Source organism: Penicillium chrysogenum, assembly GCF_028827035.1.
Source record: "Penicillium chrysogenum strain IBT 35668 chromosome Unknown utg000002l_segment0_segment0, whole genome shotgun sequence".
Classification (NCBI taxonomy): domain Eukaryota; kingdom Fungi; phylum Ascomycota; class Eurotiomycetes; order Eurotiales; family Aspergillaceae; genus Penicillium; species Penicillium chrysogenum.
The window spans coordinates 6,050,321-6,068,108 of NW_026622750.1; the positions used below are offsets into that span (position 1 = coordinate 6,050,321).

General features: G+C 49.4%; 9 protein-coding genes across 9 annotated transcripts; 3 read left to right on the forward strand and 6 right to left on the reverse strand.

Moving 5' to 3' along the window:
• Positions 1-1,161: 1,161 nt before the first annotated feature.
• Positions 1,162-2,118, reverse strand: N7489_005519 (NmrA-like family protein; the record flags this gene model as incomplete). The annotated part of the gene is made up of 1 exon (XM_056711271.1): positions 1,162-2,118. The coding sequence occupies one exon, from the start codon at positions 2,116-2,118 to the stop codon at positions 1,162-1,164; it is 957 nt and encodes a 318-aa protein (XP_056569692.1).
• A 1,175-nt stretch (positions 2,119-3,293) lies between these two features.
• On the forward strand, positions 3,294-3,653 carry N7489_005520 (uncharacterized protein; the record flags this gene model as incomplete). The annotated part of the gene is made up of 2 exons (XM_056711272.1): positions 3,294-3,392; positions 3,453-3,653. The coding sequence occupies 2 exons, from the start codon at positions 3,294-3,296 to the stop codon at positions 3,651-3,653; spliced, it is 300 nt and encodes a 99-aa protein (XP_056569693.1).
• A 2-nt stretch (positions 3,654-3,655) lies between these two features.
• On the forward strand, positions 3,656-4,009 carry N7489_005521 (uncharacterized protein; the record flags this gene model as incomplete). The annotated part of the gene is made up of 1 exon (XM_056711273.1): positions 3,656-4,009. One exon carries the CDS (start codon positions 3,656-3,658, stop codon positions 4,007-4,009), a length of 354 nt encoding a protein of 117 aa, XP_056569694.1.
• A 282-nt stretch (positions 4,010-4,291) lies between these two features.
• N7489_005522 (uncharacterized protein) lies at positions 4,292-7,149 on the reverse strand (the record flags this gene model as incomplete). The annotated part of the gene is made up of 6 exons (XM_056711274.1): positions 4,292-4,671; positions 4,749-4,898; positions 4,952-5,018; positions 5,074-5,817; positions 5,867-6,792; positions 6,906-7,149. The coding sequence occupies 6 exons, from the start codon at positions 7,147-7,149 to the stop codon at positions 4,292-4,294; spliced, it is 2,511 nt and encodes an 836-aa protein (XP_056569695.1).
• Positions 7,150-7,562: 413 nt separating this feature from the next.
• Positions 7,563-9,507, reverse strand: N7489_005523 (uncharacterized protein; the record flags this gene model as incomplete). The annotated part of the gene is made up of 3 exons (XM_056711275.1): positions 7,563-9,167; positions 9,219-9,423; positions 9,476-9,507. 3 exons carry the CDS (start codon positions 9,505-9,507, stop codon positions 7,563-7,565), a joined length of 1,842 nt encoding a protein of 613 aa, XP_056569696.1.
• Positions 9,508-10,926: 1,419 nt separating this feature from the next.
• On the reverse strand, positions 10,927-11,988 carry N7489_005524 (uncharacterized protein; the record flags this gene model as incomplete). The annotated part of the gene is made up of 1 exon (XM_056711276.1): positions 10,927-11,988. The coding sequence occupies one exon, from the start codon at positions 11,986-11,988 to the stop codon at positions 10,927-10,929; it is 1,062 nt and encodes a 353-aa protein (XP_056569697.1).
• A 957-nt stretch (positions 11,989-12,945) lies between these two features.
• Positions 12,946-14,704, reverse strand: N7489_005525 (Zn(II)2Cys6 transcription factor; the record flags this gene model as incomplete). Its single annotated transcript, XM_056711277.1, has 3 exons — positions 12,946-13,764; positions 13,813-13,956; positions 14,012-14,704. 3 exons carry the CDS (start codon positions 14,702-14,704, stop codon positions 12,946-12,948), a joined length of 1,656 nt encoding a protein of 551 aa, XP_056569698.1.
• Positions 14,705-15,475: 771 nt separating this feature from the next.
• Positions 15,476-16,335, reverse strand: N7489_005526 (uncharacterized protein; the record flags this gene model as incomplete). Its single annotated transcript, XM_056711278.1, has 2 exons — positions 15,476-16,164; positions 16,218-16,335. The coding sequence occupies 2 exons, from the start codon at positions 16,333-16,335 to the stop codon at positions 15,476-15,478; spliced, it is 807 nt and encodes a 268-aa protein (XP_056569699.1).
• Positions 16,336-16,884: 549 nt separating this feature from the next.
• On the forward strand, positions 16,885-17,206 carry N7489_005527 (uncharacterized protein; the record flags this gene model as incomplete). Its single annotated transcript, XM_056711279.1, has 2 exons — positions 16,885-16,900; positions 16,932-17,206. The coding sequence occupies 2 exons, from the start codon at positions 16,885-16,887 to the stop codon at positions 17,204-17,206; spliced, it is 291 nt and encodes a 96-aa protein (XP_056569700.1).
• Positions 17,207-17,788: the final 582 nt, after the last annotated feature.

Below are 17,788 nucleotides of genomic sequence, written 5' to 3' on the forward strand. Positions count from 1 at the left end.
GACTTGCTTCAATGGCACAAATGGAATATCATGTGACTCATCAGCTGTGATGAGCTTCAAAGAAGATCATCCATTTATTCACAGTCATACCCAAGGGATTCTAAGGCAGTGTCCGAATTACACCTGGAATAGATCTGATGTACCATCATAGGAGGCTATAGTAAATTCTGTCTTATATCTCACTAGTTCACCTGTTCGTGTCTGGATTGGGAGTGACTGGTAAACATATTAGCCGCGATCTTACTATAAAGGAGAACATTGTCCGTGAGCTAGTCGATAATGGTGGTGGTCTTCAGATTCGGCTTGAACTGACTCACCAGGGGGTGTGCAGTCATGACCAAATCTTGAACGCAGCTAGGTCCCACTTCAGCTCCCAGGCGGTTATTCGAGACAATATATCCATAGTATATACTGATGCATTCATAGCGGAGCTTTCATGCAGTCTGTGACTGATCTTCTTTTGCTTGGTTTCTGCTATATATTTCTAGTCTCTGTCCTCGATTTCTTTGTCCCATGAAGCTATATAGACGCAGTTTCATGGCAGCTAGTTAGATTTCTATTATCATCCCCATCCCCATCTATGACCCTGATCACATTGTTCTTCCCCACTGTAGTCTTGTTGACAGACTCCATCATATACTAATATTCACAACCGCGCGAACTCGAAAGACAGTGAGTAGGTAGTTGCTCCAAAGAAGGTTCGGGACATCTATGGAATCGAGAAGACTAGTAATAGACGAGACAAGATCATCGTTCAACTCCTGTTGCGCGAAGTGGCAGTCCGCCATCATCACCTTCGAGGCCATCTGGTAGGTACTTGGATTCTTCTCAGGACGGTAACATCCAGGGATAGATCACATGTATATCTTCAGCGCCTGGGCACACATGACCGGTTAAATAAAAGCAAGTTGTGACGGGGGCATTCCATGCCGATGTTGATAGGTTACGACAGCGCCAGATAGAACCTTTGACATCCCATCCTGAACTAGGCAGAATAACATGGTCTTCTCGTGCTTGAAAGGATGTTCTCATTGTGATCTGGGAAATGCTAGTCAAAGGAGCAGCAGAAACTTCTTATTAATTTACATATGCAGTAGGATGAGAGAGGAAACAGGTGATTTGAGACCTTCGAAATCACCCATGTACAATTGATATGTTTCCTTACTCCTCCAGAAGGCCCTTCAACATCTCAGCAGGTGTAACCTTAGGCGCAGCAAGCTCCAATACCTCCTTGCTCGTGGTTGAAGCTGTGCACTTTCCTTCCCACGCTGTCTCCGGGGCGTGTCTGATGGAAAGTATCACGTTTTTCGATTGGCCAGTTGGGGCAAACTTGTGCTCATAAAGCATGTCAAGGAATGACATGTCTTTATAGCTAACATGATCCACCTGCGTACCAATATACTGCTCGACCATCTTCACTATCTGTCTCCCAGTAACGTCTTCTGGTCCATTAAGAACATACTTGGCCTTGTTGTGCACAGAAACTTCCTCCTGGGACAAGAGACGAGCCGCAAAGACTCCAACCTCGTAAGGGTCGATCACACCGACAGGCGCATCCTCCGATGCCAACAATTTGAGAGTTTCTTGCTTTCCAGTTTTGCGGTACTGTTTGATCAATTCCACGGCGCTTGAAAAGTAGAACCCCGAAAAGACGTTTGGCTGGAGTGAAGTCCACTGCAGGTTGGCAAATTCGGGCGAGCTAAGAAGAGCCTCGATCGCCCAGTGTGCACGTGGATAGTAAGCGGGGTAATCCGGGCGGACGTTTGCAGCAGTGGTTGAGATTCGCACGACGTATTCAACACCAGCGTTCAAGGCAGCAATATGGAATGTCGACTCTTCAGCGAAGTGATTTGGTTCATTGTGTGATGCGATGAAGGCTCTGGTTACTTGATGTTCGCGGAGCCAGTCAGATGTGATTTCAACCCAGTTCTGCTCTATCACTTCGACTCCAGGGAGTTTGGCAAGCTTTTGTGCCACTGGGCTCTTCATAGAACGAGTAAGAGCAATAACACGGTGTCCAGACAAAGCATTGCTTGATTGAAGCAACTTCGGTAGGGTTTCAGCAACAGCTTGGCCAGTGTTGCCCGTGGCACCGACGATGAGAATGGTAGGAGACATGTTAAGTCAAGAAAGATGTAAGGTTATGTTATTCGAACAAATTGTCAGATGTGTTGTAACTGTGTCCAACAATGGAGGTGCATTACTGCAAACTTATACCTGTGCCCGGTCTAGCTAATTTGTAATTTTGGGGCTCATGGTGGACCTAAATGACAAAATATGAGTAAATTGGTCGTCATGACGTTAGTAAAGGGGATGTACTAACAGAGGAGGAGTGGGAGACCGGTGGAATGCCGGCGGGTTACCGGCGGGATGCCGGTTGGGGGCCGACGTACAGCGGATGTAGCGGCATGTTGGACAAGGATTTTATTTCTCTACAATATTCTTCTTGTTATTTTAACTTACATTGTGGCCTAGGATTAAACCGTAGACGTTCCATTATAGCATCCCTAGAAGCCATTTCCCCCTTTCGTAGGTTGTTGGAATGAAGACCAGTGTACACTCCAAAATTATAGTGGACCTAATCAGCCAATAGCGTTCGCCGGTTCACGGGACTGATATCAGCACATCACCCGGGGGCACATCTCGCTCATCACGTCCCAGTTTTTGACTATCTTATGGCAAGCCTAGGCAATGAAATAGACCTCCCACTGCAATCGCCGATTGAGGTCAATTCTCCCACCTTCAGGTGTCACTTTCCCGGCTGCAATGCCAGCTACCGGCGCAAGGAGCACCTGCACCGCCACGAAGGAAAACACTCTCAGCAGCAGGCTTTTCCATGTACGAACTGTGGCCGAGAATTCGGACGAAGATATCTAGCCTCTTTGTACATTAACCCTCGCAATCACCCACTCTAACTCGTCTTAAGTGACACACTTCGACGCCATGTCCGTCAGCGTCATGGAATAATTGAACCTCTCAAGCGTGCACAGCGAGCTTGTGAAAGCTGTCACGCAGGGAAATCTCGCTGCGAAGGAGGCGTACCTTGTAATGAATGTATACGTCGCAAGATACCGTGCTCTTTCGACGACCCTACTAGCACGGTAGAAGACCAATCTCCCGGATCCGGAACACATCGTGCATCGAGCGTGAGGCATGATCAGCCACGATTACAGAATACAGAGAAGACGGAGCAGTGCATCCGTCTTTATTTTGAGGCTTTCCATCCCTCTTGGCCGTTTATCCACAAAGCAACATTCGACATACGCCAGGAAACGCCCCTCCTGGTTCAGACAATGGTTGTTATAGGCCTGTGGGCTACGAGGGAACAGCCGGCGCAGTCAGCGGCGGTGGAGCTTCACGGTAAACTTGACTTGGCTCTTCGAGATCAAAAGGTTCGCGTTACAAATAATATTTCCCATAATATGCCAGCTCTGCTAAGACTCTGCTGGTAGGAGAAATGGGATGCCTCGGAAGCAGCTAGAGCTGGCAGTACTTGTGTCTGGCCAATACCAACATACCAGGCTGTCCTATTACATATCATCTTCTCTTTCGTTATCAGCAACCGGGATGCTATCGATTTCGACTTGAAAATCTCTCTCCCCCTGCTGATCTGGGTTTACTCGAAGCTCTTGTCCGAAGTTGTCGAAGACTAGGCATGTTCTATTATCCAAACATTCTTGCCAAGTATGACGAAGGTGACTTGGATTCCTTCGTCTGGGTTGGCATTGAGGAAATCAAACGATTTAACATAGCCTTGTACAAAGTTTGCGGGAAGGCAAGCAGCTCGAGTATAAGAGATGGAATGCATGTTGATGCTAATGCCTGGTCTTCACTAACTGCAGGCGAACTCCAGTTCCCCCTGCCAAGCAACTGCGCCTTGTGGAATGCTGTTACCAGAGATGAATGGGAGGCTGGTGCGAAGGACGAGAAGCGGGTTTCCTTGGACGATGACCGCCAGAAAGACTGGATATCGAATTTCGCAGAAATATTACAAGTCTTTGAGTTTTAGAATTTACACCATTTGTGCTTTGAGTATAGAGGTACGTAGCTACGGAAGGATGATTGGCACACTTTCATTCGCACAAAACGCCTCAGGATTTTCTACTGCTGTTGCCACACCAGCGGTTAACACCGGCTTTTGCTTCTAGAAGTTGTTCGACCACCAACAACCAAGGAAATCAGTTCAATATTACTAGCACATATATAGTCATGTCATGTATTAATGTGATCCTAATTCTCGTCATTCTCTTCATCACTATCGAAAACTTCCTCATCATCATCGACATCGTCGTCATCTTCCCTCATCCCCCTCTTGATAATCCTCGTCTTCTTCCTCATCCTCTATCATCGCAGCATCCAAGTCCAAAACCTCGTACCGCATAGCATCTCCATACAAAACACAAATAGCGCGCCGTCCCTTCCGTCCATTAACATCGACATGTATAGGCCGCGCCTTAGGGCCATGTGGAGCAAAGAGATGTATAAGGACGCCTGCGTAAGGGGATTCAGGCGAGACGTCTAGCGTCGTGGCTGAGATAGTAGGCTTAGAAGCGGATGGCGTGCTGTCGCATTCAACGTAGTCAAGCACTAAAGGTGATGGGTCGGTTGTTTCGCTCTGGGATCGTGTAGGAGCGGGCTGGAAGGGGAAGTGGAGGAGATGGGAGGATCCTTCTGTTCGGGTAGATTGTTAGATTGTGCATATAGAACCTAGAATAGAAATATGACAACACAATGTGTGAGTGACTTACTGCTGTCGCGCCAGAGAATCATGATTGTGTCGTCGCTGACGAATTGTAGTTGGCGGACTTCGCCGTTTTTGAGGTCGAGGGTTGCGAGAGATGTACTTCTTGTTGAACTGACGCCGCCGATGGAGTTGAGGACAACGCGGTAGAGGTATACTAGTGCCGAGGATATAAGCAACTGGAATTTGAAGAGTAATTGTGTGACGAACCTTGATGTTTTGATGTGACTGATCGGGTAGCGACGTATATCGAGCAAGGCTGGCCTTCAATGGCATCCTGTGGCGCGAGTTAGCATTTGGAACAAGAGGGAATTCAACAGTCTCAGGCGCACCTCGTAGCAGAAAGTTAAGTCGGTGACCCCTTGGTCACAATCAGAGTGAAGGGTCAAAGGCGAGCGATGGAGAATACCCCTGCGCTGTGTCAAGGCAATTTCTCCAAAGACCTTCTCAAACTGGATGCCTAGGCGCCTCGTCAAGTCATTAAGCTTAGGCGTCTCGACCGATGTTCCATCCCCACCCTTGTCCCGGGAGTCGCGTTGCTGCTGAAGAAGTGACTTGTAAGTGTCGAAGAACGAGCGGCCGTGGCCACCGGGAAGCCACTTGTCAGTGGGAGGGGCAGGGGGCTGAACAACTCCGATCATAGGAAGTTGGCGAATGAAGTTCCGCAGAGCACTTTTGGTCAGTGCGCCTTTAATATACTTCACAGTAGGAGGGACATCGAATAAGTCTCTCTTCTCCTGTAGCTCTTCCAGTGTCTGGGATAAGGGCTCGCTGTTGAGAACGTGGATTTCGTAACGAAGCCATCTAGAGAAAGCAGCAAATTGGCCCAGTTCCTCGTTGGCATGCGTGAGAACACGGTGCGCAAGAAGATGGAGACAATCAAGTGTCTCCACGATAGCATTGAGCTTGGTAGTGTCCAGTCCAAGGACATCACTCAGCTTGTGGAATCTAGACAACCCAACTAATCGACTGAGAAGCACTTGACTGCGTTCCAAGGCCGGGAGGAGACATTCGTGTGTCAGTCGCCGAATATTCTCGTAGCCACCCGAGACAGCCTTATCCCATCTCTTGTGGCCCTATTTCCTTCATTAGCGCACCGTCACCCAAATTGCCAGGCTCACATACCCTTTCTCCAACAATATCCGTAAGGAACTCTTTCATCGGCTCGAAACAATGACCAGTAACCACCAGGTGGTAGATAGCAGTGATAAAATCACACTGGCATTTCTCTTGTAATTCCTCATTGACACTGCGCAGGAACCGCGCAGGAAGCTCCTGGGCATTCTTCCACTCAATCTCAATCTGCCGCTGTACCTGACCAATATAGCGGAGCAAATTCTGAAGCTGGGTGGTCTTCGATGCAAGAAGAGACAAGTATCTCCCGGACTTCGTAATAAAGCGAAGGTCCATCGTAACAAGCTCAAGGGGACCACGCGCACCTCCATTAACCGGCGATGTCAGTAGAGCATGAGTGGAGCTCAAGGGGTGCGAAGCATGTCGCAATATACGGCACGAGTCAGAGATACCGGGGGAGCTTCCCACAGGGAAAGAGCCAATCTCGAAGCAATCAAAGATGCGCAGGTGGACAGTACCGTCATCAAATCCTACGGAGAGCACATCAACCGAGTCGTTGGTATCCTTGGAAGAATGGAAGATGGCGTCGAGCGAGGCCCGCGAGCTGAAGACATCGTCCTCGCCTCCTGTTGCAGGCAGGGTGCTCAGCTTTGGCAGCGAGCTCTCAATATCCAGCAAGGCAAGCTCCCTGGGTAAATCAGCTTTGAGCATGGCACCTGCCTTGGAGGGATACACTCCCGGGGATAAAAGGTCATCGACGGAGATCTGGCCCGCTGATTCATGCAAATGTCGCTGTGCGGCTTTGCTATCGGTGAAATTGACACCCCACCCCACGCACATTGCCTTGGGTGTTGGGTTCTTGGGATTGGGTTGTTCCTCTTTGCCCTGATAGGTCTGGTAGTGGTGCACCGTCTTCCCGGTGTACGAACTGATGATGCGGAGCGAGCCATCTCCACACGCGACAGCGAGGAGGTGACCTGGTATAGCGTTAGTGAATAACGCGCGTGATATCAATAAGCAAGACCGGTAAGATCTGATTATAGGAAAATAACATATAGCGAAGCCCAGCGACAAGGAAATTCAAACTCACCATTCCCCTTCCACGCCATCCCTCTAATCTCGCCATCCTCTTCATCCTCGCCTAGGTACGGATCTCCACCAAAAGAACCCCCGAATACTCGCTGCCCGTTAAGTCGGAACACGCGCAGTTCCTCGTCCTCGGTCGCCAGTGCTATCAGGTCCATCGTGGGACAGTACGCCACGGACTGCGCCTTGCATTTTGCTGGTAGGGACTTTTCCCCGACGGGGGTCAGTTGGGGACCATCGGCTGCCATTGTGAGTATTTCTTTCTCGAGACAAATGGCAGATTCAGCCCATTCTTATTTTTGGAAACATCAAGGGTTCAAGGAATTGAGGTGTGGCGCTGTGCTTTTTGAAGCTGTCGCGGGTGGTGGATACAGAGGGATTCTTGGCGCGTGTGTTTTGTTTCGATCTTGGTGTGGGTGTGTGGGATTCAACCAACGTCACTCAGGAGTTTTGCATCGACTTGACAACTAGTTTAGTTTATACATTGGAAACGTGCTTTTATTCTTGATATATTTCCATTGATACGATTTCGTCTCTATTAAGAGCTAAATGATACATTTGCGGAGTACAAAAACTCCAATACCGACGACCAGCGCCAGCAATATGATAATAAGAACATGAGAATGATACGAGACCGAAGTATTTGAGAGGGAGGCTCTCATCAAAATGGAGCCCCGTCCATGTCAGCCTGGATCAGATTCTTCAGGTAACTGAGCTCATCCATCAACTCCTGCATGGTAGCATTCCCCTGGAACGAGGCATTGCTGCGACGGGAGCGAATGCGTTCAAGGGAAGTCTCGCTCACTTTTCGCTCTACAGGCGAGATACCTCGGTCCGTGTCAGAGCCTCTAGGGCCTTGGGGGAGCAGGATCGGGGAGCCAATGGGGCTACGCGACATCGCGAGGGCTTCCATGGATTCAAGGGCGCTAAACAGGGCAGCGTGTCGCTTGGGATTGCTTTCCACCTCGTCCATGTTGTCGATGCCCAGCCCGGAACAGTCGATGTCAGGTGTGGACAGGGAGACGGTGAGTTCGGGGAGATTGACGCTCCAGGGAGGGAGCTCTCCGGATGCTGAGTTCGGAGACGAGGGTTTGGAATAGACAGTGAGGTGAGGTGTGTTTGGGTCGGTATTCGTTGCACCATCGCCTGACTGGGAGAGGTCTGGTGTTCTCCATCTTTCGGCCGAAGACTCATCCTGGTGTTGGTCGGATGCCGAGGCCGATGTCATCGAATCGTGCGGGTTGTAGTCGGTTTCAGTGTCAGTACTCCATTCCGAGAACCGACTGTATTCAGGCACGAAGCGGGAGTGGGTAGTGTCGATTGTCGTTGCTGTCATGCTGGAGAAATAACTGCGCGGGATCTCGTCATCCATCGCCTTGTCTCTTTCGTCGATGGCGCGAACTGCCTCATCCATGACTGAAGATGGCGTGTTTGGGAGTGTAGGGAGCCTCTTTTCTTTGGTAAAGCCGGCAGTTGGAGTGGGCAATTCACTGGAGCTGGCGATATCTTTCAGCGCTTCTCTGATCGCACGATTTTCGTCAAATTCCGTAGTGTTTCCGTTTGCGCTTCGAGAAGGACTGAGTTTGCGTGGCTCCGGACGCGTCTGCACTGTAAGAAGACGACCCGGGGTTATTTCCCCAGCACTTGCTTTCATCGCACGGCGACTTTGAATGGTGGACGGGCCGGGTTTGTCGGAAGAGCTCGAGGATGGAATCGCAATTCCAGCGTTAACCTTGATACCAGGGATATTGCGGCGATGCTCAGCAACCTCCTTCTGCTGCGGTACTATCTTAGAAGCATTCCCTTGTTGCACTGGCTCGAACTTCCTATCCGCCTCGGCGGGCTGCCTGAAAGCAGCCAGAAGGGCTCTGGCCCTCGGGGGTGACATAGAACGTGAATCTTTCTTGTGGCCCTTGCGAGCGGCACTGTGGGGCTGAGATACACTTCGGTGTATTCCGGCCATCGGAGATCTACTCTCAGAGTGTGCGGGACTCGCTTCGCGGCGGACTGTTGCAGATGTCTGAAGACGTACAGGCTGAGGCTGGGGTGGCGGCTTCCGTGGGTTCATAAACTTGTCTTCGGGGTTCATCGTGCGAAGATTGTCGGACTTCTGGGAGCTGCCACTCGCCGAGCGTCCATGTGCGCGGCTGTCAGGTAAAATGATAGGGACATTTAACACATTCATGGGCTGGCCGGGAAGAAGCGGGCACATAGTGGTCGTTGGCTCTGCCTCGTTGTAATACTCTATATCATCATCGAGCAAATACTGTTCTCCTTGTTAGCTCTTTTATCTCGTATGCGTGCATGTGAGCCTCACATAATACCAGTAAGTACCACCCATCTTCAGACCCCCTGTTCGCCATTGGGTCTTGTCTGGTCCGTCGCCTATCATATCCGTAAAGGTATGGCATCCTTTCCAGTGTCCGGGACCGGCTCGCGTGTCTCTTTCCATGACATATTGCTTAGAGAAGTTATCCCAAGATCCGAGTAGCTTGACCGACCGGACCTCCGGTTTTGTAATACTGAACTGCGGTCAGCGCATGGAGATATCAATTGCATTTTGGGGACACTCACAGTAGGAAAGTCATGAGGGTAGTCGAGATCATCGCAAGACAGCAAGGAGAATAAAAGTAAAAGAGAGATCGCTGAGCAGAGCAGGTAATAGCACAGATAAAAAGAAACCCAGAAAGAGAATGCACAACAATGCAAAATAGCAACCAAAGAAAATGCTAAAAGACAGAATCCCAGTAGAATACACGCAAATGCAAGGCAACAAAAAGGACAGTGGTCTATACAGCTCCAAAGAAGAAAGGGACTCCGAGCTTAAATAACAAAACACAACCTTCGAAGCTCACACAAAGCCAACTCCACAAAGGCGGTGCTATAATTACCGGTTCGAAGCACGTTGTACCTGTTTCAGAATCGAGTGACAGGTCTAAGAATAAACGGTTCGTTTCAGGTTTGGGCAATCACAAAGCCATGGCCTGGACACAAGGCCCAAACCAAATCAACAGGCTTCAGGAACCGCGATGTCAAATTCCCCCAATTTCCCGCAGTGCCAGGCGACAAGGTCGGCCAATGAGCGAGCGGAAGGAGGAAGCGCCCGACCACTCGGATTGGGAATGTTCCTGCGTAGGGGGTCCGGCGCTAAGAGGCCTCTTAGCGCTGCAGGCTGGGAAGTTGAAACACGGGAGGAAATTGAGGTTGAAACAAAGATAGGAAGGGTAGAAAGAGAAGCCCTATAGGCTGAAAGTGAGGAAAATCAAGGGAGAAGTGAATTGAGAGGCAATTCGAGGTTTTAAGAGATCGGCGCGGGGGTTGACTTTTTGACGATCACCAGATGATGAAATAGTGGAGTTGGGAGTTTTCAATAATCCGTGCTGATCGATTCCGGGAGAATTTAGGTTCTTATATAAAGAGAATGAGAGAATGAGAGAAAGTGAGAAAGAAAAGAATATGATCTCAGATTATCGGATATCCTCACTCGGATCTTCACCTGGGGGTGGCTTGGGATTCTCCGATGCCCCGTCAATTGTAGTTCGTCGATCTCCATGCAAGGTGCACACAATTAGATGTGGATTGGATTGGTTAAGTTAATCTGATTAATTCGGTTAGTTAGATTAATTAGACTGATTAGATTAGTTTTTGGTTGACGTTAAAGTTATTCACGAATATATACGGAGTACGGAGTACATAACTAGTATGTACGGAGTAGGGTATACCAGAATAGAGTATGGGCTATGTATGTTGTATATACTCCGTACTATGTTGATTCTAGAAAACAAATAAATACGCACTGCGACATCACCAGTGTGCTGCAAGGGCTCAAAACAAAATAAATTCGGGATTCTCATTGGCCCTGGAGATTCGAAGCTAACCTTGGAACATCCGAGAATTCTCCACCTGGGCGGTTCCTGAGATTAATCGGATGAATCTGACGATATGTCACTTTCGCTCAACATAATGCGATTGGAGGATAATAAAACATAGACAGTAACAAAGTAACAAGTTAGGCAATCTAAACTCTACCTAACCTTCTTCCTATCCAACCTCTTATGAACAGCCCCAAGCACAGTCTTCAAAATCCCATCCCCTTCCAACCTCTTCCCAGCCCGATTCCTCCAAGAAACAGTATCAACAATATCCCTCATATGCAAATTACTACACCGACTCCCAAGATCCTCATCCAACTCCTCCAAGTACCGCCGAGCCATCTCATCATTCCCAATCTGGAAGAACTGAATCCCAACCTGCCACGGAATAGCACGACAAGAAGGCCCGTCCAGCATCTGCGCCGTCTTGATAATAATACTCTCCGCATCATCCGTGAAAACCCCGTCCGTAATCGTGATGATATTAATCGGCTTAACCGACTTAACCGCCTCCGGGTCTACCGGCTTAGCCAAAAAGCCCGAGCCAGATGCGTCCCTCTGCGCTCGTCTCTCTGTCTCCCTTGCTTCCACCAACTTCGTGTACGGGTCCAGGATATCATGTAGTCGGCCGCCGACTCCTGTTCCACCAGAGGGTCTGACAGAGGTGAAGATCTCGTTGACGCGCTCTGCGGTTTTGATGTTGTGGTATCCGCCGGCGTTGAGTTTTGAGCGTCGGCTGGAGTTGGAGTTGTAGTTGGAGTTGTAGCTGTAGCTGGAACTGGAGTTGGTGTTGATGTTGGTGTTGGACTTTGGTCGGTGGTTGATGAAGTAGATGTCGATTCCATCGCGGTCATATTTTGTGCAGACTGGCGCGATCGCTGCGATGGCTTCTTTCGCTTCTTGCCAAAGTTCGCCTCTCATGCTTGAGCTGTCGTCTACCAGGAAGATGGTGTGAAATTCGCCGAGGAAGGCGTACTGGGAATCGGATTCTAGTTCTTCAGGGGCGCTGATTTTGATTGTTGGGACTTGGGCTTCTTCGTACGGTGGCGGAAGGTCTGATGGGACATTTGATGTCTTGGGGCTAGTGGTGCGGCCTCGGGACCATGGATAATGCGTCGGTGTGGTTTTGGTGGTAGTTGTCCCTGCTTGCTCTTTGCGCTCTTTCCGATGGGATGAGAAGGCGTGCCATATCGATGTCTTTTCGAAAGCACCCATGGCTGAAGATTGTATATGTTGTAAGATGAAGTGCAGGTGAGGAATATATCCCAACCAGATATCCTTAAATGGTATGCTCCAGACAAAGGGTTTGACCCAGGAAACACCTTCTTTATATCTACATGTCTGACATCTATCAGGGGCTCAGCTGTGGAACCCAATATACAAAGAATGGATGGTATAGGGCAGAGAGACATGGGCCAAGGCACACTTCTGACCAAAGATTTACCCCCAACAGTCAACAGTCAAGACAAGGGTTTTAATGAAACTGTCAGCCCAAAGTCTGTCAAAGGCGCATAATTTCATCACAAGGCAGATTTAGTCCACTGCAGCCCTACTGCTGACAGGGGTATCAAGAGTAGGTATCAAGTGAGGGGCAATGTCATTCGCGTATGCCTTGGGAGCCGGGCACCAGCTAGGTCAAGAAGAATCATCGGGCTTTCAATGTCGCTTTTGGATTTAACCAATCATATCAACGCATTTCCCGTGAGTTTCAACGTGCGCAGACAGAATCCTTTGTGACTGGTGGCGGAGCGAACACAGCCCCGCACGGCAATCCTGCACAGGTGCACAGGGCGCAGCGTAGTCGACGTTCCCACGAGGATGAACTGAAAAACCCATTCTTAGGGCTTTTCTGGAATGTTATTGGAAGCTATGACTGATTATGGCACAGGCTTTATCTTTGCTTCGATTGTTTGTTGGAGACACTTCGTGAGTCATAATGATAATCAAAACACCAGGCGCCTACGAAGACGGCGCCTTATTCCTAAACCCCAGGCTATAACACAAAAAGACACAAATCATTAGACACGTATTGACGCTGTTGGTGCAGCATAATAAATACAAGAGAAAGTAAAGAAAAGAAAGAAAGAAAGAAACAACAATATCAGTCGCCGTATACCCCCTTGCCAAGTATTGCCCTTATGGGCCGATTAAACTGGATGTCGCCTCATCAGATCAAACGTATAGGACACTTGGCTGATGGTCTTCTTCCTCAGTCACAGGATGTAAATCTCCAGGATCAGCAGCGACGATATCCGCCACTGCCAGCGCCTGGTCGATACCCATTGTGTTTCCGATCATTTCCAAACACTTGATCACCCAGCTGTGCAGCCCGTGTCCGGAATCCTCAACAACTCCAGCCACAAATAGATGCCAGAGGAGCACAAGACCCCCAAGATAGCTCTCTGGCGGTGGGAGATTAGACTCCCGCTCTACATGGTGGGCGTTGAAGTGAAATGGAACACTGCGACAGATCTCCACGGCTAACCGCCGGATTGTAGATCGCAGTGTCCTGCATTGGAGGCGGAACTCTTCGGACAATGAGGCCATAGAGGAACTGTCGGATATTTTCCGGATGCGAGTAAGGATTATTTCGCTGACGATGATTCGCGCGCTGCGGTAATGGTTCCAAGAACTGCAGGCCCAGGTGGAGGGGTACACGTGGTATTGGTTGTCGTATGGCGATATGCCTCGGAATCTCTTTTGGAAGGCAGAGTCAAAGGGAGTGGTTATATGCGTGGTGTAGCTGAATTCCGGGGGAAGAGCTGCCAGCCACGCAATTAAATCGGCTTCGATGGCCGACGCTGCTGATACGATTTCCCGATCGTCGCTGTACATATTGGCGCAGATGTCGGCGCGAAGGTTCGATAGTTTGCCAATTATCATGACTAGGCGATTGCCGTGAGCTTCTGCTGGCTGAAGAAACATGGCGAGTCTCGTGCATTCAAGTAGTGATTCAGGCACTCGTGCGTCTCGTTGTAGGCAACTGATGGTCTGTTGAGGTGTTAGCTTAGGATCGAAGGGGTAACCGATGACACTCACAATCTGAAACCGAAGGTACAAAAACAAGCGAAGACCTGCGTCAGTCTTAAGTTGATCAGTGCCTCGTATATCGAGCAGGGCTGTTGCCCCGTTGATATGGTTGGTCCAACACTGAAGATCCTCCGGGGCTCTCGATGTAATCAGCTATAAACAGGGCGTCAATAACCATCTAAGGGGTCATGAATGCAAGATCCCATACTTCATATATGGCAAGCAATATAACAGCGCCTAACGTTTGATTTGTCTTCGACTCCTCCACGTCGGCTAGAGTGGTGTTAAGCAATCTCAAAGCGGATCCATACTCCCGACGGGATACATCATTAAGCGACGGCAATCCTCTTACTCGCGAGAGCATAGCCGTGGCAGTAGCAACCACGCTTGCCTTCATGGCTTGCTGGCTCGCAGGGCCCCCGGACTGCAACAAAAAATTGGAGATCATCTCATTAGTCCAGAGACTGCCGGGGATAGCATTGGATCGCAGGAAATAACAGATTGCTTCATATTTGGTGGTTTCGAGCTCCTGTGAGGGCTGGATCTCCAACGGGCAATTCCAGAGCTGTCGCATAAGATAGACATGCTGTGGATCAGTGTTGAAGTCAAAGTCCAGCTCCACCACCTCGGTGCCAAGCTCAGGCCGCACAGGGTTCCCTTCTGGGATTGCAGTGCGAGGCGATCGCTCTGCTCGTTTATTCTTATGTGTCGAGGCCGCAGCCGCCTTTCGGACTACTGATTTGCTTTCGTCGCGGAACATTAGCGCCAGTTGATCCCGATATCCGGGGCAGTCCCGCTTGGCCCTGGTGCATTGCGAACAGGCGGGTTGGGCTTGGTCACATCGGATCTTCCTGGACCTGCACTCGCCACATCCTTTGCTTGGTTTACCACAGTATACCATGTTTAGCACTTGACAATGTATTGTATATTCTCCACTGGTAGAAAAATAGGGTGGTCATAAAGATGTTGCTCAGCCCCCACGTTGTCTGAATCGCGCTTGACCGCTTCGGGTATGCTTTGCGACCCAAACCTTCCACTTGTCGATCTCACTTCCAATGTTATATGTTATGACACGGGTGCCTTGGAGTTGCATCATATAACATCTGATATGGCAAGTAAAGAAGTACGAGGTGTACTAAAACTGAAAGCACCGTGGTCTTGTGTCTGAGGCGATAAGCGGGTGGCATGTAATATATATCTCAGCGCCTAGATGAGGTGCTATCCAACCAGAACGCCGAAGATCCTAGCATAATTATCGACTACTGCACAAGTAGGCTTATGAGTTAATTAAAAGTCTCCACCAGGATATCCCATGAACTGGGTATACAGCCTCAAGAACCCGGCCAAAAGTGAGGTATGCGACTTATCCTTGACAGCCACGCCCAGAAACTGTGACTTAAGTATTCCTATGATACGTTGAATAATCACCGAAGAATGTTGAAATTTAGAGGCCAACTAGCTCTGGCCACTACAACATATGTTACTTAGTCACAGAGCGATATGTACAGTATTGGATTGTCTTCCCGTCACTCTCCGTCCTCTCATTTCCATAGTAGTCAAATGTACAAAAGAAAAAAGAAAAGAAAAGAAAAGAAAAAGCGCTAGCATTAATTTCTCCTTTATTACATTGAGCATCGAAAGCTCAAGGCGCATCCATAGAGACTTGCAAGTATTACCATGCGCGCTTCGGTGCAGATTCAACCTCAGCATCAGCCCGGTTCACCCGCTTCCTATTTTTTCTAAAGTATCCGCCTGAGTCCGAATCCTGTTGAAGGAACCCACCCGCGCCGGTTCCATCATCATGCCATTCACTGAATTCCCACTGAATTGAAGTCGATTGATCATCACTGACGCCCATACCACGCCGAGAACGCATCAGACGACCCAGCCGGCTCCCTTCTACCATCTCTTCGAACCAAGGAATCCCTCCCGTTCTACCGCGCTGCAGACTCCTTGAGATATTAGGAGAATCAGTATGTGACGAAGCAACGACCGAAGAGGAAGCGTTCTCTGGGGGTGATGCCAGATCAGATGTGGTCGAGACACCGGCGCGGGGGGCTTCCTCGTCAAAGTCCCGTGGAAGTAATCTTAGATCATCCAGTGCGCGCTGGTCATCTACTAGGAGACTGCCAATTGTGACAGACATAAAATTAGATTCTTCGATGGGCTCCTCTGTCCAGAAGGTCAAGGGTGTACCACAGTAGCCACAGAAGACACGTTGGGTTTGGGGTGCATGGCGGGGCGAATGAACGCGGCGAATGGAAGAGTGTGATTCATCTGGGAAGAAGGACTGCGTGTGGGATTGATACCAGTCGAGGGGCACTCGTAGCCATGCCGAAAGAGGCGTTCCGTGAAATCGACCTAGGACTCGATATTAGCCGGGAGATCGACAAGCCTAGCTTAGATTTACCAACGATTGTCTCGGCTGCTGTCGAAGTATACTTCGGCATGGTCGGTCACATCGTCCGGGATATTGATTTGATATTCGATCCGACCACAAGAGCATGAGCCGCGCAGCGGATCGAAGGCCATGGTGGTACAAGCACTACCGCGGCGTTGGTAACTTCGAAAGGTTGGAGTTAGATAGACGGTTGTAGATTGGCGATGAGCGACCAGATAATTGTTTCACTTGGTCAAAGTTCCAATAAAGGGGAAGATGATCTCGAATAGTAAATTGACCTACAAGTCCGGGGTGCAAGAACAAAACTGACGTTGAAAAAGAGAGAAGGCAAGATGTTCAGTGGACCCTCTCTATGACGTTTACAACATAGAGGCTGCCAAGGCCCCGTTCTCGGCCTCCAGTTTTACTCCGCATTGGCCTTTAGCCTTATCGCTTCCTATCGCTTTCCCGTGTTTCTCTACTCCCTCTTTCTTCCTCTCACATTCTCCCATTGCCTACCCATTACAATCACCTCTCTCATTTACGCCTTGGCTAGACGGAGACGCTCGACAATAACAATAGCGGTCTATCCCATCCAATCGAAACCACGAGCCCCGAACTATACCCCCGGCGCATCTACCCCACGCCCTCAGTTCCTCTCGAAATCCTCCAGTCTTCGACCACCACGATGAATCCAGACGATGACCATGATCGGTCGTCCTCGACGCCGAATGGGACATCCAAGCAGGGATCTACCCAGGACAAGGACAAGCCTCGCCTTACCGATCAAGAAAAAAGAGCAATCACATTGCCTCGGAGCAAAAGCGGCGCGCGGCCATTCGCGAAGGCTTCGATCGCCTAACTGAACTGGTGCCTGGTTTGGAGGGCCAGGGCCGGAGTGAGAGCATTGTTCTGCAGAAGACTGTGGACTTTATTCACGTGAAGCTGCAAGAACGCCACGATCTTATCGCAGAGATCGAGAGCAAAGGTGGCCGCGTGGACGACTCTTTCCGCCCAACGTGATTCTATTTCCCTCGGCATTTCATTGCGCTTTGATTCAGCATCCTGCAGACCCTGTTCCCCTCCGCTGGTCGATGCCGGGGATCGATCTGGGTTTGCTGGCATGTGCCGAGGTCCGAGCGGTTTTCCTCGAATTTGGGCCACATGGCTCTATACCCACACTACGAATCTCTTTTTCTTGTCTTTCTATTCAACCCTTGTATTACGAAATACGGACGGAGATCTTGGAAATGATCAATTGCGGGGCTTTCTCGTTGCCTGAACAGATCTGGTCTTCGCATATGATTTGATGTCGATCACGATCCTCCACCGTACCTGGTGGAGTAAACAACTATCAATACGGTGCCTCAAATTTTGTACTTCTTGTCTTCCTCTGTTTTTATTATTGTACATTTTCAAGCTTTTTTATTTTTATTTTTTCTGGTTTGTTTCTGCCCCTGCGTACCAGAATGTATATGGTCATGGCTGTTGCCGCGAAGCAACTGGGGCGTTTTTCTTTCCCAACAGCTAGCCTGAAATCAAGTTCTTTTCAGCTCTGATTGAGCACCCACGGCGACATCCTTTTCAACCAAATATTTGACCGAG